At 31.1% G+C, this 23,857-nt stretch overlaps 1 protein-coding gene across 14 annotated transcripts in view; it reads left to right on the forward strand.

Annotated features, from left to right (window-relative positions):
* LOC134692957 (rap1 GTPase-activating protein 1-like) overlaps positions 1-23,487 on the forward strand; it is a 252,361-nt gene extending 228,874 nt beyond the window's left edge. For 9 of the 14 annotated variants that reach the window (XM_063553614.1, XM_063553613.1, XM_063553615.1 and 6 more), the window contains 16 exons: positions 3,008-3,092; positions 4,887-4,973; positions 9,586-9,669; positions 11,663-11,719; positions 12,102-12,281; positions 12,641-12,823; positions 13,261-13,629; positions 14,726-14,953; positions 16,301-16,387; positions 16,889-17,119; positions 18,698-18,783; positions 19,273-19,377; positions 19,631-19,748; positions 20,363-20,450; positions 20,826-20,902; positions 21,643-23,487. In XM_063553614.1, coding sequence (XP_063409684.1) covers positions 3,008-3,092; positions 4,887-4,973; positions 9,586-9,669; positions 11,663-11,719; positions 12,102-12,281; positions 12,641-12,823; positions 13,261-13,629; positions 14,726-14,953; positions 16,301-16,387; positions 16,889-17,119; positions 18,698-18,783; positions 19,273-19,377; positions 19,631-19,748; positions 20,363-20,450; positions 20,826-20,902; positions 21,643-21,777 — 2,200 coding nt within the window. In that variant the 3' untranslated portion in view covers positions 21,778-23,487. Of the gene's footprint in view, positions 1-232; positions 517-3,007; positions 3,093-4,886; positions 4,974-9,585; positions 9,670-11,662; positions 11,720-12,101; positions 12,282-12,640; positions 12,824-13,260; positions 13,630-14,725; positions 14,954-16,300; positions 16,388-16,888; positions 17,120-18,697; positions 18,784-19,272; positions 19,378-19,630; positions 19,749-20,362; positions 20,451-20,825; positions 20,903-21,642 lie in introns of those variants that run through there. The other 5 variants (XM_063553617.1, XM_063553627.1, XM_063553626.1 and 2 more) reach the window with 4 other exon arrangements.
* Positions 23,488-23,857: the final 370 nt, after the last annotated feature.

Genomic DNA, 23,857 nt, shown 5'->3' on the forward strand with positions numbered 1-23,857 from the left:
TCTGTTTGTGTGACAACATGGTAAAGGACAGTAACAGTTTATCGTCAAACGCTCAGGTGACTTTATAATACCTCCGAGCTAGAATGTTACGATTGTAAAAGATACAGCGAGAGAAATCATAAAAGTAAACGGATATACTACCACTGTGGGCAAATAATGACAATCAGTTTTAACATTCTAAATTTAATGTGAATTTTAAGTACCGCCTACTTAAAAAGATAGTATTTTAATTTACAAGTAATTTGGGTGGAGGTCTGTTAACATTTTGTAGTAGATCACAAGATTTGGAAATTTTTAGAACAATACGATGATTATTAGTCAAAGCTGTTAGATAATTATATAAAAAAGGATATAATTTGTAATTCATAAAAAGTGAGTGATCATTTGAACTTGGAAAGCTGTGAAGGATACACTGATTTATAAAAAAGTGAGAATTCATTTAAACTTGGAAAGTAACGTGAAGGATACACTAAGTAAATCTGACCGTTGATTTGATCCTGTCATGAAACAGAGAAAGTAAGATGATTATACAGTATTTAGTTTGTTATGATTAGTTTTAAACATATTTTCTAAAAGTTAATTACTAAAATTTAAAGAATAAGTTATGAAGTTACAATCTCATAAAACTGAGAGAGAACTTTCTTTTGCCTTTTTATCATATTTTATTTAGTTATAAAGTTATAGCTGTGCTAGTGGAGTATATGCTCCTAGGTGAACCTCAAATTTGCTGAGCTAGTTGGGGATATCCCTGCCACCCTGAATGGTACAGTGGTAATTTGGGAAGAAATTAATACTCTATTGTTAATTTATTGAAAACAAAATTAATAAATAATATCAGAGGTTCAAATGAATGGATGTCAGACTCTGAGGTCCCTGACCTTCAATTTCAAATTCATTTGGACATTTAATTTTTTCAATCCAAAGTCTTGGACCTGCCTCAGGTAGGATGATTCATAAGGGCAATTTTAAAACCTCACCTCCCATTTTTGAAAAAATGCACCTTTCATTTGTATATTAACAGTCCAAGAATTTTTCCTCGTAAATCTAATAATTTTTATGAAAATGGTAGAATACTTGTAAGGGAACTTCCATTTGATGGTAACTCCCTAAATTAACAGGAATTTGTAGTGATTTATTAATTATTCCCATGAGAATTATTTACATCACATCAGTGTACTTGAGATGTTGGACTATAAAACACTTGGTTAACCTGATAAATCCATGCGGTATATGTATGATATATCCTGGGGACCAGGAAACCGTGGGCTTTATCTGCAAAATCTTTTTTCAGCCCTTGTATATTAAACATCTTTTGTAGAGTACATGATCCCTGACTCAATCACAAGGCAGCAAGGATAAATTTTCAGAAATGTCTTTTGCCGGTAGAAAATATTGAAATTTTATTCACATTAATTTTGATAAGATAATTATGAAGTACATTCTTGTATTGATGTGATTATTTAAGAGATTTATCTATGCTATTTAGTGATCATTGACTTTATTGTAAAGAAAGCAAAAAGAAATTTTCAGGAAATAATCATTTGCTGGTAGAAAATTCTGAATTTTTGTATTTTGAACAGATATGTAGTACATTCTTGTATTGACCTGATTATATAAGAGATTTATTTATGGTATTTAGTCTACATAAGGAAGTATTAGCACCATGTTTATCGTGTAAGACGGTCACCTGACAACAAGGAATTTGTTTATTTACTAGGCTATATATTTTATGGCGGGAAGATGACAAGGCTGTCATCATTATCATAGAGTTACACACAGTAGTGTGAGGTTTATACTCTTTTCATATTTTGTTAGGTCTTTAGTGAGATTGGTATTAATGTTTTGTGTTTTAGTTTTGTGGTCATTTTTTATGTTCAGACTAACCGAAGAAATCAGACTTAATAAAAAATGACATGCTAAAGCTCTGCATGACTGTTTGTTTTGTGATCATCTGCTACTTATTAAAAAGACATAAACAAAAAGGCATTGTGGTCAAAGACAACCACAAACAATAGTGTTGTTGTAGCTAAAAACAACTACAAATTAGGCGTTGATGTGGCCAAAGACAACCACAGACAATAAGGCGTTTCTCACAGTGGCCATATTATATAATCACCTAATGCATAAAGTATTTTACATAGAAATGATGCAACTAAAAAAAAATGACTTTTCTATACAAATGGGTGGGGACAATTTTAGATATAAAATTGAGAATGGAAATGGGGAATGTGTCAAAGAGACAACAACCCGACCAAAATAAAAAAACACAACAGCAGAAGGTCACCAACAGGTCTTCAATGTAGCGAGAAATTCCCGCACCCGGAGGCGTCCTTCAGCTGGCCCCTAAACAAATATATACTAGTTCAGTGATAATGAACGCCATACTAATTTCCAAATTGTACACAAGAAACTAAAATTTAAATAATACAAGACTAACAAAGGCCAGAGGCTCCTGACTTGGGACAGGCGCAAAAATGCATATGTATGTCATTTCCTGGTAAATAGATATGAACAAATAACTAGACATTTGTTTGTATAAAATTGACTCCTTATCATATTTAAGTAGATTCGTATGCTGTTTTAAAATATGTATAATATTTTGAAGTACTTTTCTAATCGGTATATTATTTCATTTATCTATAATTGGATGAACTACTTGAGATTATAGGGGATTTACGTTAGATTATTCTAAATATGAATATTTGAAGAACAGCGTTTTCAAAATTTTATCTGGTAAAGATGAGATTTGAGATTAATCTTTTTGACACAAGCAGACGACAGTATACAACTGCTTATTGTTTGATTGTGAAATTAAAATGAAAAAAGCTGCAAAAACAAAGAAACCTATACAATCTTTGCATGGTGTCTATTTAGTCTTAAAGTCAATCATGTATTTGTAAAAGCAACATGTGGTTTTTTTCAGTTTAGAAATGTATGTATGTGAATTTAATTTTATCTTCACAAAATTAAGTTTTCTTGAAGTAAAAAACTTTAATATTTTTTTCAGGAAGCAAAATATGGACGGGCAGTTGTACTGTGAGTCACATGTCCCAATCACAAAGCCCCCACTCAGTCCAGAAACAGATGACAAGGTAACTATATACTATTTATTGTTATTGATTGATTGATAAATGGTGTTTAAGGCCACTACAAGCTCATGTCCCGATCACAAAGCCCCGACTCAGTCCAAATACAGATGACAAGGTAACTATATACTATTTATTGTTATTGATTGATTGATAAATGGTGTTTAAGGCCACTACAAGCTCATGTCCCGATCACAAAGCCCCGACTCAGTCCAAATACAGATGACAAGGTAACTATATACTATTTATTGTTATTGATTGATTGATAAATGGTGTTTAAGGCCACTACAAGCTCATGTCCCGATCAAAAAGCCCCCACTCAGTCCAGAAACAGATGACAAGGTAACTATATACTATTTATTGTTATTGATTGATTGATAAATGGTGTTTAAGGCCACTACAAGCTCATGTCCCCATCACAAAGCCCCCACTCAGTCCAGAAACAGATGATAAGGTAACTATATACAAATTGTTGTTATTGATTGATTGATAAATGGTGTTTAAGGCCACTACAAGCTCATGTCCCCATCACAAAGCCCCCACTCAGTCCAGAAACAGATGACAAGGTAACTATATACAAATTGTTGTTATTGATTGATTGATAAATGGTGTTTAAGGCCACTACAAGCTCATGTCCCCATCACAAAGCCCCCACTCAGTCCAGAAACAGATGATAAGGTAACTATATACTATTTATTGATAAATGGTATTTAAGGCCACTAATTGAACACTTAACTATACCATGTATATGGCATCAATATAAATAAGCTGTGGTAGGAGTACCAATGAGACAACTCTCCATACAAAAAAAAAGTTAACGATTATATAATGTTCAAAGTACAACCTTGTGAAACAATTTTAAAAGAAAACCAACGGTTTAATCTACATAAAAAATGAAAAATGACAAACTTTTGAACCACAGTTTATTTTTGGTGGAGGAAGCCAAAGAACCCAGGGAGAACTAAACCCTTCAGCATGACAGCTGGCAGTCCTCAATCATCAGCGAAGAATGAACCTTGTCACTGCGTAGGTGACAGCAGCTTGTAACCACAGTGAATGAACTACCTTGACCACTTGGCCCTTACGGCTCTTTTATCTAATGACAATATCATACAGTTATATAAAACCAAGTTATTTGCATCACAGAGCTTTTAGCAGTTCATTAGCAAATACATCACTTGAGTACTGAATCTTTCAGCCTATGTGTTTATAGATATAAGAAGATGTGGTATGAGTGCCAATAAGACAACTCTCCATCCAAGTCACAATTTGTAAAAGTAAACAATTGTAGGTCAAAGTACAGTCCTTAACACAGAGCATTGCCTCTTACTAAACAGTAAGCTATAAAGGGCCCAAAAAATGACAAGTTTAAAACCATTCAAACAGGAAAACCAACAATCGAATCTATATAAAAACGAGAAAAGGGAAACATAAAACTACTGAACAACAGCTCTTTTTGTTGGAAGCCTAATTCTTTTCTTTATTTTTCACTACTGTGGATTCATTAATATTCTTTGGAGACCAATTTTCCTTGATTTTGTGGTTACAGGAAAACCACGAAATTCAAATGTTCATCGAAAAACAAATTTTCTAAAGGAATGAGTGTAGACTTTACCAAAACCACGAAACTTAATATCCATGAATATGTTAATTTTCCTCAAACCACGAAAATTGGTACCCACTAAAAATAAATGAATCCACAGTATGTATCTGAGCCATCTGCATTTTTATATCAAATTTATGTCTGTCTTTGTATTACAACATAGCAATGCAGAATTTGATTATATTTTTTTTAAACAGACTCAAGCCTTGTTTGAGATGCTGATACAGATACAAGAGAAGGGCAGAATAGATGATCAAAGATGTGACATGTCCAATTTAATAAAGGTGAGTTATCTCCCCTGGGACATTAGCATGCTGCATTTTGAGCATCTTTGAATGGGAATAATAAACTTTATACTGGAATATATATATATATTTATCACATTATACTAATTGTAAGGAAGGGATTTATTCAACTTTAGCTTGGCTTTGTATGCAAGAAAACACACAGAAAACTGCTGACAAAAAAACATTTCTCATTAAGAATTTTTTTCGTTTTTCTCTTGTTAACGAAGTCTGTTCAAATTATTTTTAGAAATATTAGAATTTTAAAATACAATTTTTGAGTTCTACCCTAGGACGTAAGTTAAATTGCAGTAATACCATTTGTCATCGTTAGATTTTCTTCAGTTGTCTGCAGTTTTGCAGTACTTAAGATAACATACTTTGTACTGTAGATTTAGCAAACAACTCCTCATCCAAGATATCTTGTGGTTGAGTTGTCAATTTTTACACTTTTCCTCTTATTTTTGACATGTTTAATATAAAACTCATTTTCCCTTAAAAAAAAAGTTAATGTTTAAAACAAACATACAAATTTGACTGTGTAACATTTATGTGACATAATTTAGAGTGGGGGGGAGGTTTTTTGGACTTGAATTGTCAAATATTTATTGATATCCTTTCTATAAAATATTGAAGTTTCAAATGAAAATGTCAATGTATGGTTTGTTTTAGAACATAAATATGAAATGATATAAATTATTAATTCATTAATTGATTTGTTATTAAAGTTTTATAGGACATGGTTATCTTTGGCAGTTTTAGGTGACATATTTTACACATAAAAATGTCAGAAATTAAAAAAAAGATGAATAATATAAGATCAGCATCTCAACTTTTTTAAATTTTAATGAAAATTAAATTACGTTTCAATTTGTTTTGTTTTTATTGTAAGGCCTACATGGAAAATCAGAATGGGTGAATTGAAAACTGGCCTGTAAATTAAGGGGAAGACCATTAAGTAATAAATTGAATAATTTTTACCCATCATGTGTGTTCATGGTCAGTTTAAAGTGTCGTGTTTAGGTAACCTAAGTTCACACTATGTAATGTTACTATAGTAAAGTGTAGATCTAGGCTGAAAAATGTCACCAGATCAGGGACATGCATGATTAGTTAATGTATCACCATTAAACATGTACATTCATATAACTCTTAAATGGACAAAAAAATCAAAAATGATTTCTGCATATAAATATAGGGTAAGTGTCTCTCCTTCTTGGTTTGTTGGGTTTTTTTTTTATTAATTTATTTGTCAATCTATACAAAAAATTTACTAAATTCAAAAAATTAAGGGGATGTTAGAATGTTTGAAGATGGGAATTTATAAAAGAAGATTGAGAATTTAAAGATTTATTTATTTTCTGTTTAAAAAGTTACTATTCTACTAGAGGATTCCGAAATCTCCAACCAGATTACAACTTTTGATTAAACTCTCATTTTAATAGATGTGCAAAATCACTCAAATAGCAACATTTATCATTGTTTTTCAATATTATGAAGTTGAGAATGAAAATTGTAAACTTGTCAATTATGCTATAATAAGTTTTGTCTCCCCCACACACACACAAAAAGAAATATGTTCCATTCAACTTTTTCAATGATTTAAACGTAGATGCAATTTGAAGATAAAAGTTTTTTTTAATTAGAATTTTTTTTCTTCTGCCTGATCACTATAGTAAGTGGAAACACTTTCTCAAGATGAAGTAATTATTCTCAATGTCTCCTTTTCAAGGACGAAAGTCTTATGGAAAATTTGACACAAAGTAGAAATAGGAATAACCATTGACATAACTTCCGATGTAAATATTTTGGTAATGGTGTATGAATCATGACTTATGAATGAACTTCTTGTTAAAGGACCAGAAAGATTTGACAGATTACAGACTGGTTAAATGTTTGACAGTTTACTAATCTATAAAATAACAAAATACCATTTAACCTCATATGATTAATTAAATGTGATACAGTCATAATTTCTAATTCAAGATTAAATTTTAATATCTTTTTTAAATGTAAATGTATTAAACTAAAACAATAAGTAGAAGTTATTGTAATAAAAGATACAAGTACATGTACTACAAAAGTTGGACCCCCCCCCCTGTTTTGGACGATCAAAGCATTTGAATTTGGACATGCAGTTGTAACACACACACACACGCCTTTTCTCCTGGGTTTGGAACCCCCCTTTAAAATGGTTGGATTCGCCACTGCTTTTTTTTCTTGCCTTTGTGGACAACAACTATGCTAAAGCTAAATACTCTCATTGTATAATTACCTGTGGAGTCATTTTATGCCTGAAAACATCTACAATTACAGATTGCATATAGAAATTCAAGAATTAAAACTCGAGATAATTATTACTGAAAATGTGAATGCTTTTTTTTCAATTTTATAAATGCAAATCATGACTTCAGCCAATAATATAAAAATTTAAATTCATAATTTCAATACCAATTTTCCTTCACAAAGTTGTTGAAATCACATTATTTAATCAGATATCACATTTTTTCCAGGAACCAGTGATTTTCAATAATAAATGAATGTATGAATATTTGAATTTACAGTTCATATCAGAACAATGAACATTTTCCTGTTACATTTAAAAAGTAGGAACTAGATGGTCATCAGGCCCCTCAGGGAAATTACATGATGTAGGCGTATAAGATTACATAAAAACATATTTCCTCCTTAGTGAGTTTATCTTATCCTGTCTCTAGGGCCAGTGTTTACCTGGAGGAATTGGACACAGATTTTAATAAGTTTTGGTTTAATACTGTTATGAGAATAAATGAAGTGCTCTCCTTAATTGTTGCTACTATTTCTGTCTGTTTATCAATTTATTTCTTCCTTCTCTCCTACTTCAGTGTTATTTCTAGGATATTTTCCCATGTTTTGAAGTGTTTTTAATCTTATATTCTGAGTCTTTGGTTAATTTGAGCACACTCCAAGAATAGCCTGTTATTACGATTCTATTGGGAATCCACCCTCAACAAAATATTAGTAGTAAATTAATGAAGAAATAGATATCTTGTTTACATTTTGAATTATTGTTTGGTAATTGAATATTTCCATTTTCCCTGTTAGCCATAATTAATCAAATTCTGTGTGACGCATTAGGAATAACTTACAGTAATTGCAATCCTGTCGACTTCACAAAAGACTGACTTTTAAAATTGTTTATGCTAACTCAGCGAAATCCTGTCAACACTTAACGAAATACTTGCTGTAATGTAATTCTGTTGACTTCTCCAACATCCAACTAAATCATTTGTGAAACTTAAATTTAATTCTATGCAATGCAGAGAAACTTTGAATTTGCATTACTAGAGAGGGTTTTTGTCACATGGTTTCCAAAAGATTGAATAATTGGACCCTAAAAATCAAATTTTACCTTATATATGTGTACTTTTAATGCTAGCTATTAAATCTATGTGAAATTTTAAATTGTCTGTATCAAAAATGATTGTAGGTTCGTAAATTATGGCAGAGTATGTAGACATTATATACAAACAGATATATTAAGTATCTTTGATTTAGTAGTGGCTATGACAATAGGAAAATCTATAAAACTGTAGATAACAAATTGGCTTTTTTCAAGAATATTTTAAGGTTTCCATTTTAGCATATAGAAGGGTCTAGATGGAGTTTACTGAATTCATAGGTGGATCCAGGGGATCAATGCATTTGAATTGGGACACATAGTTGGAACCCCCCTTTGTCCTGGGTTGGGACCCCCCTTTTTTTAAACGGCTGACACCGCCCCTGGAATTATTGATGTATACATAGGTACTATAGGTACTTACTTACTATAAAAGGAACTAACACATAAGGAATAAATTAATGAAGTGCTAAAATATAAGAAATAAAGAATAATGAACAAATAATTTAAAGGAAAAAAAATTGCCTAAATTAAATTCATGAATACAGAAAAATGTTTAAAAAATTATGAGTAAATAAATGAAGTTCCCTCATCTGAATCCTCATATATCTAGCTGTAAAGTAATACTGTAACAGGCTCAGATGATGAGCTAGCTTGTAAGTTGATAGTTTTCTTATTCTTTACAACATAAGGTCATACAGAAATTGTAGGATTTCAGTATAAAGTTTCTATATATTTTATTAAGATTTGATCAGTGGTAGCAATATCTGTCTGCACAATCTACTAACATATTAAATATTTTGTAAGGATTTATACTTTAAAAAGCTATATATCACTAAATTATTTCGTTCTTTTTTAATTATATGATATAATTAAGGCCTAATTTGATAAAAATAAAGAAAAAATTAGACTCCATAATGCAGCCTTCAACATATTTTGATTATTTCTCAGGGTTAAGGATTCAGGATAGGTGTATATGTGTGGTCTTGGATAAAAAAAAATTTGCAGACGCTTTCCAAAGCTTGTGATTTATCTATCCATCATTCAATCATTTAGCACATTACAAAGGTGACAGTTAACACTGCTTTATCACACCTTTTAGCACTTTCTCTGCTTCTGCTTTCTTGACTTACCTCCCTTGACAGTCAATTACTTCCCTTTAAAGCTTGTTTAACAGTTGATTGCCTCCCTTTAAAGCTTGTTAATTGTGAATGTACATACATACTGTTTTAGGGAGCTGATTTCTATGAACTACTACTTAAATATCAGAGTCGCAGACTTGAAGACCAGCGTTGTGCTCTGCCAGTACCACTGCAGGTCTGAGCATGATTAAGTGTGTTATCTCCCCTTCACTCATTGCATGTTTATGTATTGTCTCCCCTTTTAATACAGTGAAACCTAAAGTATTTTTGACAAATTAATTTGCATGAATATGTCAATAACTTCACAGAAATAGAATTTTTAACACATAATTGTGGTATGCATGTGATTTTAATTTGAAATGGAGAAAACTCTGGTGACAGTAAGTTTGCGCGATAGTATATTGTTAGAAATTTATTATAAGGTTTGGTAATTAGGAAAATATCAAAAGATTTTTTTAAGCATAAGTTTTTTTTTTCTTTTGTTGAAACAGGAGTATGTTTTGTCCTTCCTAGCCTAGAAATACTGTGATTGATTGATATTGTTATTTAGAACTATGTGTGTTGTTGTTTTTGTTCTTCAAAAAAAAACTTTAATGAGCGCTGCAGTTTCCAAATCAAGTTTCATAAGCTGTGTTTCAAGCAAACAAAATTTCATTAATATATATCAAACAGCAAGTGATCAAAAACTGCAGTCGATAATTACAAAACTTCAAAATTACTGAACAAATATTATTAGACTGTCTTTATAAGTTTTATTTTGTAAAGATGTTGTACAGAGGTGTTTTCAGGACAGTTACCTCAAAGATGAGTGGTGTTAAGAACATACTTATCAGTCAATCAACAAAGATTAAGTAAACATTCTTTATATTTTAAGTTTTCTAGGTAAACAATAAAAAATTACAGGATATTTCTGTTCCAGAACTATTCCAATAATGTGGACATTAATATAATAATTCTTTGCTATCAAAATCAGCTGTAATCATTTGCTAATCTTGCCTCTTGCTATACATATCAGCCTTTATCATTGGTCGATCTTGCCGTTGGTAGTATCAGTATTCATTGAAAACAAAATCTGATTGTCTATTAAATCTTCTCATATTAAAATCACATTATTTGTATATTACCAACAGATATCTTAGACCATTGTCTCCAGTTATATAATGCTTCGGAGAACGATAATCTAAAACAAATATCTGTAATGATTATTAAGCTCCTACACTCTGATACTTAAACTTAATAACGATATTATAGGAAAGATATTTAGTATGGTGTTTCCATTCATGACACTAAAAAATCCCTACACACACTTGGAAAGTAAAATACCCTTGGAAACAGTGCTTTTATTTCTGTTCTTCATCTCAAAATCACAATAGGATCTTCAACTGGGAGCAAAGGAATAGTGCTTTATTATTGTTCTTCATCCTAAAGTCACCTTCAGGTCTTCAACAAGGAGCAATGGAACATTGCTTGTATTACTGTTCTTTATCCCAAAGTCACCTTCAGGTCTTCAACAAGGAGCAATGGAACATTGCTTGTATTGCTGTTCTTTATCCCTGAGTCACAGGTCTGAAAACAAGGTGCAAATTATCAGTCTTATGCAATGATATTGTACTGCGTTCTAATTTAAAGTACAAAACCCTGTCAAAACCTATTAAATAAGGTAAAACATTAATCCTGGTCTTATACTGCAGGTCAATAACATGAACAAAATGTTTTATTCATGAGTTAATAACCGACTAGTCTGCCTGAAGAAAAATGTTATAAAAAACAAACAACATGTAAGTTAAATGCTGTTTTATACAGACAGATTACTGACCATTTAAACAAGTTTTCAGAGCTTTCCATCTGATTCAATAATGCTGCAATTATCTTATTTGAATACTCTGTAAAGGTCATTTCTGTATCAAGGGGAAATAACTAAGTTAAATTTATTACATACATCTAGCTTTTAGAAGAAGAATGGAAGCTCATTGCTTGGAGGCAGTAGAAGGGTAATCCTTTCCTGTTTAAAGGACAACCAAGGAATCTGGAACGGCATTCATGCCTTAGGGATGTGATGGTCAAACTTTCAACAATGAATTAGTGAACATTAATGATTGTACTTTCTTTATGTTTTAATATAACAATGTGGCTTAGTGTTTTAAGATTAAATGTTTGTTTACTTGCAGACCTCACCATGTGTGACTCCAACTGAACAGAGGAAATCTTTTGAAACTCTAGAAGAGGTATGATATTATATTGTTTTTTGAATGAATTATTCTTCATAGGGTACCAATCTTTTGAAACTCTAACTTGTTAGCTTTACTTACTAGAACCTAAAAAAGCTCTTTTCTACTTTATGTTTTAAAGACATCTCTGGAAACTCTAGCTTATTAGCTTTGCTTACAAGTACATGTGAACTTGCAAAATTAAATGTGTAGGTAATAAGGAAACCTTGACCTTCAATTAAATCTCATCGTTTTGTAGGTACTAAGTAAACCTTGACCTTAAAATTGAATCTGGTTGTTTTGTAGGTACTAAGGCAACCTTGACCTTAAAATTAAATCTCATTGTATTGTAGGATCTAAGTAAACCTTGACCTTCAAATTAAATCTGATTGTTTTGTAGGTACTAAGGAAGCCTGGTCCTTACCCAATGATAGTCCTGCCAGAGAATGGGGGATACTGGATTGAGGGCCATGATCAGAAGAGTCCTGTCAATGAGATGGGCTCGGATCCTAATCTGTCAGCAGTCCTGATAGAACAAAATGATGTGGCTCATTGCTATAGGGACCATTTTCTTAAAAAGGTAAGTCAATACAAGGAAACATTTTCGGACCTTTGTTCATACATATAAATTGAAAGTTTAGAATCGAGAAATTTATTCACCACTGAAACAAAGAAACATTTGAGTCCTTCCAAAAAAGAGAATGGTAAAGTGATGTGTGCAAATGAAATAATGACAAATACATGTATATTGCTACTTTTAAGGTGATGGTTGTTTTACAAATTCAGGGCTTTTGTAATGTTTAAATCATCTGTGTTTAAGAATTATAAACGTTGTACAGAAAGATAATTGAAAAGCATATTTCCAACAGGTCCAGATAAATATGGCATAAAATGTAAACTTGATACTAGTATAACAAATTTTTGTATTTTCTTGTACAGGAACATTTTGACTATTTTTACCTTGATGAGAATGTCGGACCAATTGTTATGTCGATTAAAGATGAAAGCACAACAGACGAAGAACAACTAAGAGTTATCTTGAGGACAAAAGCTTGGACAAAACAAAAAGTGGTTACAATGGAGGAAGTTGATAATATACCAAATCCTGTTAAGGTTGCTAAGGTAAGGGGAATAACTCTGTTCACCAAAAAAAAAATGGTTACAACGCAGAAGGTCAATTAAGTACCAATGTTGCTAAGGTTACTAAGGAAGGGGGAATAACACTGAACACCAAAAATTGAATAGTTGCTTATGGGGTATTATCAATGATATGTTAAATACATCCCATATCAAAGGAAAGAAATCTGAATGCAGATAAACAGATATTCATTAGGTCTAAAAGGAGAAGTATTGGCAACCTGAACAATCTTTACAAGAATAGAAATTTTGGAAAATCCTTCCCAAATCATATGGTAAATTATGACCTGGACACGAAGAAAAAATGATAAAAATACAGTTATAAATTAAATGTTGTGCTGTTGTCTTGGCTCGCACTGAAAACAGCAAGCTATAAAGGGATATACAGTTTATTATTTAAATGTTGTATTGTTGTCTTTCAGTGTTTGTGTGAAGAAATTTCCACAGAACGATTTAATCCAGTTCTATCTACAAAAGGATCCCAGTTAATAGTGGGTTATGATGAACATAACATTACAAACAATTATAAAATTGGAATAATTTACCAGAAATTCCACCAAACAAAGGAAGAGGAACTATTTAGTAATGTAAATCACAGTCCTGCAATGGAAGAATTCTTACTAACAATCGGTGATCGAGTGAAATTAAAAGACTTTCAGGGATTTCGTGGAGGATTAGACAATGTTCAGAGCCAGACAGGGGAAGAATCAGTATATACTCAATTCAAAGAAAGAGAAATCATGTTTCATGTGTCAACACTGTTACCCTTCACAGATGGAGATCCACAACAGGTATAATGATTATAATAATAATAATTATCGCTATTTTGTGCATTTTTCCTTTGATATTTTTTTGTTATAATTTCATGGAAAATTATCGCTAGAAACTAAGGAGGCATGTGGCCTTGCTAATGAAATTGACATCGTTGTCATAGGTAAAATAGCGATAAACAGATTAGTTAAAATTATTAGTTTTCCCTGAGGCCTTCCTATCAGATACAAGTAAAAAATATAATAAAAAGAGAAGAAAAAAAGTATGTCTTAGATATACATGCCAGATCGAAGCATAGGAGTTGAGTGAAACTTTGTATGTAGGGGTTTTAGGGGGGTGCAAACTTCTGGAAGTAACAACCAAATCAAAACACAATAAAACACACAAAGCTATAGTTTAGTATCCTATAAGTTTAGTAGTGTTCAATTTCAATGCATTTAATATTTTCAATAATTTTGCCAAAGAGGGAAAGGGGCAAAATCATAGATATAAAAATGGAAATATAGGGAAAATATTGATGAAGCAGCAAAAGCTTGTCTAGAATCCTATGGAGGTTAATGATGAGTGTGAAAAAGGGGGAGGAGATGGTATGGACCAATAGTCAATGCAATTACTATATCATAATGAACCGAACATATACAAATTGCTTAATGTTGCTTTTATACCAATCTGCACAAAACACAGTAAAAAATGAGCTTCAAGCAGGAAATCAGGTAAAACCTTGCTAGAATTAATGAAAATCCTTAAGAACAATATTTTGTTATAAAAAAAAGGTTCCTTTACCTGTAACTTTTCCTAATCTCCCCTGCCAAATCTGTACTTTGTGTCACATCACATTGAGATAATATAAAAAAGAAGATGTGGTATGATTGCTAAAGGGACAACTCTCCTAAAGACTTCTTAGAACCTTTACAGCAACGGAGAATATGTTATGGCTTTTGGTATGATGCAGTCTGCAGACATGTCTAGTAATAAAAATATCAGCTGCAATTTATGAATCAAGATAAGCTATACTCTTCATTTTGAATACCATGTTAACTTCATAAAATGAGTCCACCTTTGTTACTTAATTGTTTATTGTTACCTTTAACTAATTATAATATATTTATATTACAGTTACAAAGAAAACGACACATAGGCAATGATATAGTAGTTATAGTGTTCCAGGAAGAAAATACTCCATTTGTGCCAAATATGATTGCCTCACACTTCCTCCATTCCTTTATAGTGGTACAACCCATTGACCCTAACACGGACCATACCAAGTACAAAGTGTCCGTAGCAGCAAGGAGCGATGTTCCACAGTTTGGACCAAGTATTCCTAACTCAGCAATATTTGATAAGGTAAATTGAAGTTATCAAGAACTGCCGCTACTTTTAATAAATATAAGATTTATCATGCTTTTAAATTAAAAACAATTATTATTTTCATGCTTTTAAATGAAAAAAAATTATTATTGTCATGCTTTTAAATGAAAAACAGTTATTATTTTCATGCTTTTAAATGAAAAACAGTTGTTATTTTCATGCTTTTAAATGAAAAACAGTTATTTTTTTCATGCTTTTAAATGAAAAAAAGTATTATTTTCATGCTTTTAAATGAAAAACAATTATTCAAGAAAGTTGTATTTCTTGGATAAGAATTTTTTTGGGGTTAACATGAAACTTGAATTCAAATGTTCAACCAAGTGTCAATTTTCTATAGCCCTGAAAACTGACCAGTAAAACCAAAAAATCACATTGTGTCATATATTGATGGTCAGCTTAGAAAGAAAACAAGTAAGCAATATCCTTTAACTCTACTTTCGCTATATAAATGATGTTCTTTCACTTAATAATTCAAAATTTTGTGACTATGTTGAACACATCTATCCCATCGAACTAGAGATAAAGGATACAGCAGATACAGTTAAGGTGATATGGGTGTCTTTCGCCATCTTGGATTGTAAAAAACAGAGAATTTAAGGTCCATATTTTCTATCAAATTAGCAAAAATTGAAACAAGAATGCAGATATTTCATGTGCTTATACATTTAAAAGATCTAATTTATAAGAATAGAACTTATAAATATAAATATATGTACAAGTGTAGATTATTTTTGGTTGTTTTTAAATATTTTGAAATTGTCATTTTAAGGGGAGGTAACTCTAAAACAGTGCATTTTCTGTTGGATTGTTCATGGAATTTTCCTACTTTGTATTTTAGCCGGAAAACATACGGTGACCCTATCTTTTCTTTTGATATTATCAAAGCATTGTTTGAAAGCTATATTTTCCTAATTTATTTTACAATTCTATCATTTCGTTTAGTTTCTATTCACAAAAATGGTGTTTTTTCCTGTATAATCCATACAAAATGTGTCATTTTGTCACGACCCGTAGCTTGAAAAAATGCACGGTGACCTATCATTTTTATAATATTTTTTAACATGTATCAATAGATACTACATTTTGGCAAAGTATGAACAAATTCTATCATTTTTATTTTAGACTCCCATACCACCTTAAGTCTGCCATATGTCTTGACTTACATCTAGAAATTGACAATGAGGGTCGGTTGAAAACAAAACATTACGACAAAAGAGATGATTTCAGCTTCCCAATTATGAATTGTCCATTTCGTAAATTTTACCACATTTCCTTATTTTTATATCCATAGTTCTGACTAATGATATATTTTTGCTTTTTCAGGGACCAGAATTTAGAGACTTTCTGTTGACAAAGATAATTAATGCAGAGAAGGCTAGTTACAAAAGTGATCAGTTTTCAAAGCTGGAGGTAAGAATAGAAACCATGGATATTGTCATAGAAACCATTAATTATATAACTTTTATTGAGTGTCTGAAACCGTTGTATAACATTCAACCATTCAAAAAAAAAAACAGACATTTCAAGCAACACCTGAAACCATGATTACACTGTGATTTTTTAAAAGAATTTTTGTGTGTAAAAGACATCTTCAATTTCCTAGAACACAGAAAAAAAGAACAACCTTTTGAAAAGTTGTATCGCCAAGGGGAAAAACCACAGTAAAATTCGTAAAACAGTTTTTTTTTAAATTCTTGTTGATGATCAGTGCTTGTTGAAATATAGATAAAAATATTAGATATAAGAAGATGTGGTATGAGTGCCAATCAGACAACTCTCCATCCAAGTCACAATTTATAAAAGAAAATGATTATAGATCAAAGTACGTTCAAAGTAGGCTATATTAAAACAAAATGATTCATTTTAAAATCGCAAATGCAAGGAATTATATGTCATGTTGTTTCTTTCCAGGAGAGAACTCGAGGGGCTCTCTTAGAATGTCTACACACAGAACTACACAAAAAGAACATAGAATTATTTGGACTGACCATGATGCCAGGATTTAAACAAGAAAGCAGCAAGCTGATTGGTTCATTTAAACGGGTATTAAGTATGGGTCGTACCCAGAATGAGGCAGCGTCAAACAGAAAGTCGAATGGCTCGTCATTAACAACAGTCGGAGAAGAAGAAAAATCGTCTAGTGTGAGTTCATTGACAATTTTTTAAACACTGTAGGACCTCAGTAGCTCAGACCTAAAGGGACACTTTACCAAGATCTGCTTTTGAAATTCTTAGTACTTCAGTTCTTTTGAGGGAATAAGATAAACAAAAAACCATTTGGAATTTGAAATTGACTTTTAAATAATTTATTCTAGTTTTTAATATCAAGATTGCACTGTTTTTTGTTTGTGAATGCTAATGTTAGATATTTCACCTTGACATCTAATATTTTTAATTGATTTCATTTTATAACATAAAAAATAATATTTATTACTGATTTAGCTTTTTGATAAAAAAAAAATCATAAATTCATCCTATAAAAATAACTAAATAATGTTTGATGTTTTTTTGAAAAAAGTTTATTCTGAAAACATCTGTTACATAGATATGTAACATGATGTGTGAAATAGATACATATACTTTTAGATATTTAAAAATACAACATAGGGTAAAATATTGATAAAATTTAACTAAAATATATCAATGTCAGAAACTATAGGCCACTACTAGTATATCCCTACAAAAATGAAAAAAAAAACTTACCGTTTAAGCTAAAAATGGCACCAATGTGATGGTTTTTGTTTTTGTAAGAAAGATTTGTTTGATAAAGGAATTATAAAATAAATGTAATTTTTTTTGTAGAGTTTTTGTTTTCTGCCTATTTGATCAAAGGCCATTTTAAAAATCTGATAGAAATACTAATTAATCTGTTGAGCTATTTAAGCCACATAGCTATTAATTCAGTCTCAATTATCAAGAAAGGTCTATATGTTCTAGACCATATGAGTATTTGGACCGTACGTGTACAGTCCGGACCGTATGCGTATACTCGTACGGTCGGACCCTATGAGTATACGCGTACGGTCCAGTACGAACTGACCATACATGTTATTTGATCATATGGGTTAAATTAAAACAAGCGTTTATCACAATCTTTTTTTTTTAGTTTTGCAAATTGTTATTGATAATTTATTACAATTAGATAAATAAAATGAACAATGAACAATTGAAATTAAGTATTTGTTTAATTGTATATCTGAATCCTATTTTGTTACTCTCGGCAAAGGTGACACAATTCAAGTAACATAATATTTTTCACATTTTCATGTATACTGTTATGCATGTTCCTTTGCATTTGCATGTTTTGGTAAAGTTGCTAAATATTATAAAACAAATGTCCTCCCACACTATGTTTACTTTGGATATCTTCAATTTCAGTGATCATGGTTCAATTAATGTACTATTGTTTGACAAGAGATTACCAGATTTGATTCGCGTTTAAACAAAGTTAAAATATAAAGTTTTTGTTTCAATTACAATTGAACTTTTTTTATATTAATTTGATAGTAAAGTTATGTTGATCAACTATATGCATTTGTATCTAATAAACTTCACCAACTTTTTAATATTAGTCAGACCGTACGCGAACGGTCCGACCGTATGAGTATTTTGAAAAAGTATGCATACGGTCCAGACCGTACGCGTACGGTCCAAATACTCATACGGTCTGGAACATATATACAAATGATAGATTAATATTTTGGGAATTGTTTTTTACAGCCAAAGAGATCCCCAGCATCCAGAAAGAAATATAATAGACAGACAAGTAATAGCTTAGAGAAAAAACAAAGAGATAAAACCACTGTGTAAGTATATACCAATCATAATATCACAATGTGTTATTTTAATTACACATTTTCAACATTTTGTCCCTAGAAGTTGACCAAATTTTTAGTAAACTCTTTCAAAGGTTATATGCTTCTACTAGTTTTCTAAAATTCTGCACTTTTTATGCCCCATTTATGGGCATTATGTTTTCTGGTTTGTGTGCCCTTTTGTCTGTTCGATGGTTTGTTCATTTGTACCAATCATAATTTCACAATGTATTATTTTTATTTTTTAATTACACATTTTGAACATTGTCCTTATGAGATAGGAGGAATTACTTCAATGCATAACTTTTCACACAAATTTCATCTGGAGTAGAAATTTCATCAAAAGGGACCAACTTAAAATCTACTTAAAACCCTGAGACTGTGTATGTATGCTTCGTTGGATTAAAGGTCAATATACGTGTTGTTTGTAAATAGATCATGATAGAATTTTTAGTAAAAGATGTTTTGATTTTTTTACAGGGTCCAAAGAAGTATAGACAGCCAGAGTACACAGTCATCCTACAAAACATGTAGTGCCCCTTCTAGTCCCCAATCTAGTCCAAGTAGTACAGCATCAGCCCAGAGGTAAGGTCAATACAATGTAGTCAAGGGCGTGCAAAGCCTAATGAAAGTATCCAACTGAATACCCACAAAACAGTTAACAAAAATACAGGTTTTCTTCAATCCACAAAAGTTAGTATCAACAAACATATGATAGATGAATTCACAGTACAGTTGCATTCCAAAGATTTCTTTGCCAAATACAATTATTGCGATACTTCATAGTACATGTATTTCTTTAGAAACATGCCAATGATATATAACGTTATATTTTCAGAGTCAGTGGTACCAATATCCAGATCTCACCTTCAAATTCAGAGAGTTCGTTTAACAGTATAGACGACTACGCTCCTACCCATCTCACTCATTTCCATGAAGACTCAGACACAGGAATGGTAAATATGTTATTAGTTTGAAATTTCACAGAAAACAAATGTACTTAGAATGTTTAAATTGAATACACAAGTTTTGGGGAATACTGGTTCATCAGTAAAATATTATACCAACCAAACAAAAACAGAAATCTAGAGGTCAATCTTTCACAAAAACATCTAGAGGTCAAAGCTTTCACACAGATATCTAGAGGTCAAGGCTTTCACACAGACATTAAGAGGATCAAGGCTTTTCACATATATTTAAAGGGTTGTGGTTTTCATACAAACATTTTAATGATTTAGAGATCAGGGCTACATTTAGATGTCAGGCAATGTGATAATGTAAAATTAGATAATTGACTGGTCTACCTGGTGTGGGAAAGGGAAGTAACTATTCTGTCACTGGATAATATACATAGTAATATTGCTATAAGATGGGGTTGTCTACATGGCGTAAAAAAGGGAGGTAACTATTGTGTCACTGGATAATGTACATAGTAACATTGCTATAAGATGGGGTTGTCTTCAGGGCATGGGAAAGGGAATTAACTTGTATCACTGGATAATGTACAGTGTTTATTATCTACATGTTGTGGGAAAGGGAGGTAACTATTGCATCACTGGATAATGTACAGTGTTTATTTCAGGAGAGTTTGTCGTCTGCTGGTACCCCAAACAATAATTATATTCGATCAGAAGATGGATTGTACTCAGATTTAGATGGTGAGTACTTTTAAATTATGTTGTTGTTCTTTAAATAAAAGCAGATTAATTCAAACTAACAGAAACGAATGAAATTTAGCTGGAAAAATAAATATAGATGTCACCATCTTCCTTGTATCTTAAGTGGTCCTTTTCTGAATAATAAAAAAAATTACATTTACCCTCTGATGTTTACATTTGAGCATCTTTGTGCTCAATTTGATTTAACTTAGAAGACAATTATTATATTTTGAAACTTTTTACCCAGAAAGCATTAGATCTGAATCATTAAATTGATCTTAAACATTGTTTATATTTCTGTATTCACATAAGTAGTCAAAGGAAACTTTTCTTGTGCTCAATTTCAGAGGAGTTAATATTTTATTTATATTTCAGGCAATACTCAACATAACCTACGATATGAAATACACAAACTAAAAGCCGAGAGGGCAGAAATATTGAAACATAATAAGGTAAATATATTGTAAATATGATTTATTTATACTCATTAATTTATAGTTAATTCTCACATTAATTGCTGGCTTATATATAAAAAAGAAGATGTGGTATGATAATACTATGATTGCCAATGAGACAAATCTTCACAAGTGACAAAATGACACAAAAATTAACAACTATAGGTCACAGTATGGCCTTCAACAATGAGCAAAGAAGTATGAGTGATAGGATTTGGTTTATGGGATCCTTGCAATGTCTACATGTCATCATATACAGTTTACCTGACTTTGACCTCATTTTATGGATCAGTATTAGTAGACAAGTATGAGATACAAATTTAAAAATTGCTGAATTATTTCGGTTCTGTTTTTAAACTGAAGTTTTCCTAAACCAAATGTTATGAATATTATACGGAATGTTTATTACCACATAACTCAGATTAAGTTTGAATTTTGTGGCATCATGCACTTTTATCGTACTAGAGCTATGTCCCTTTACAAGTGAAAAATTCCTGAAAGTTTTGAAACTTATACAAAACGTAGATCAAGTAAAAATCTGGGTAGTGTCACATTTACCGTTCTTAAGTTATGTCCCTTATAAAGTTATATGCAAGCCAGAGCATCATCTTTGTCCAATGGACACATTCTCCATTTATTTTCATTTTGAAGAACTGCATCGATACCAATGAAACAATTTAAAATGTTAATATATATTATAATGAATCATAAGATGATAAACAAACTTTCTTTTTCAGGCATTACAGAGAGATTTAAAAGATTATAAAGACCGAGAAAAGGGTTTAATGTCCCAACTCATGATATTCCAACTGGAAAACAGACGACTGTCACAGACAACTAACATTGAAATCAGTTCAGAGGCTACTGTGTAACATTTCTGTAAAGCCTTTTCTGATTGGCTTATGTAATGACATGTTCTGATTGGCTGAATCTGTAATGACAAGATCGTATGGAGAGTGAACAGATTTTTTTTTCTATGAAAAGTTTCATTCCCTTGAAACATGGCGATACTGACACCACAGCATTTATTTGTTAAATGTGTTCTGATTGGATGTTGTTTAGTGTAACAATTCCATCCATTTTGTCAAATACAATCTGATTGGTTACTAAGATTCTGTTACTGAAATCCAAACTGTCAGCTTCAAAATGTCTGATTCTGTTGTCTGTTGGAATAACTGATCAACAAAACTTGCCTGCCTGACGCTTCTATTTGAATTAATGGCAAAGTATATATGATTACATCTATGTTCATGTCTTCATACCTGCCAACTTGTAATTTCTCCCATGGAGGTTCCCAATTTGAAATTTTAAAGGAGCAATTTTGTCCACAATTTAAACATAACAGACAATTTTACTATGTGTATGGTATTGTGAAAATATGAAGAAACATTAAAATAAATGTGAAGGCCACTTGAAAGATTTTGTAGGACTATGACAACCATCTTGCATGTAAAACCCCCATTGAAATGTTGGCAGGTATGTGTCTTTGTAACAGCATGACAAATGTGAGAATACCACAGTGGAATACAAATATGATGAAATTGTTTTTGTGTCAAAATCTTCCTTTATCCATAGATTTGATATTATTTTATCATTCTTATTTTGGAAGATTTCATTTGTCGTACATTATACAAGACAAGCTATGTGAATTTATACTGGTGATTATGACAAAAAAGTGCTATGTGTTATGTGTTTCTAATGAAACAACTGTTAAAGATTTACAAACATTATTACATATGAATTTTGCTGAATAATGTTCTATGGAAAATCAACTTCCAAAACCGGGGAAAAAATGACATAATCCAAGAAAATGGAAGCCAGACTTTTCTTTTATATTTTACTAAAACAAATCATGGAAATCTAAATAATTCTTGAAAGAAGTGAAAAGAATATTAACTTAAATCAAGTCTTTTTCAATAAAATCATAATTTCACTTCTAATTGAAATCATTGATAAAATTAATAACATCTTCAAGAACATATTTCAATTTTATAATCTGCAAAGCTGTTTTTCACTGGAACAAAATATCATCTGTATCTTGGATGTTTATATCAAAAACTGACAATTGTTAATGCAAGTGTCAAATTAGTCAAATTTGAATTTATTTTTTTTAAACCTGGTGTTAGATGGTTTACATATCTTGAATTAATTGCAGGATAAATATGTGTTTATTTTATAATGAATAATTTATTCAATGAACATTTCGGGTTAATATATATAAAAAAGATATGTCAATATTTTCTATAACATATAAAGCTGATTCGACTATATTCCTGCTTACAGATGCAAAAATTTCAAAATTGTCAATTTTTAAAAGAAATCAATTCTTCAATAGAAATGTTCATTTCATGTAATCTCCATGGAAACTGGTAATATAATATATTATTATAACAGCTTTTACTGATTTTATGTTTGCTCAGAGATTTTGAGTAGAAGGTGCTAAGACTGCCTGAAAGTGCAATATCAATGTATATTGTCTAACCGTGCAATATATATGTAAATAGTATGGAATAATTTAATATTGTTGTATATATTATTATTATATTTGTTTCTCAATGATAAATAAATCTAGTCTCTTACAATGTGTATTTTTATTGGAATATGCAACTACCACATATTTTTATGCCCCATTTATGGGCATTATGTTTTCTGATCTATCCGTCCGTCCGTTAGTTTGTCCATTCATTCCTCCGTCTGTTCGTCCATTCATCTGTCAGGTTAAAGTTTTTAGTCGAGGTAATTTTTGATGAAGATGAAGTCCAATTAACTTCAAACTTAGTAAACATGTTTCCTATGATATGATTTTACTAATTTTAAGGCCAAATTAGAGATTTCCCCCCATTTTCACGGTCCAGTATAGGACCAGTAAACACAGAAAATGATAGTGTGGATAGGGCATCAGTGTACTTGGAACACATTCTTGTTTTAACTGAACAGAAGGAGGTATTGGGG

This window comes from Mytilus trossulus, chromosome 12, assembly GCF_036588685.1.
Source record: "Mytilus trossulus isolate FHL-02 chromosome 12, PNRI_Mtr1.1.1.hap1, whole genome shotgun sequence".
Lineage (NCBI taxonomy): Eukaryota > Metazoa > Mollusca > Bivalvia > Mytilida > Mytilidae > Mytilus > Mytilus trossulus.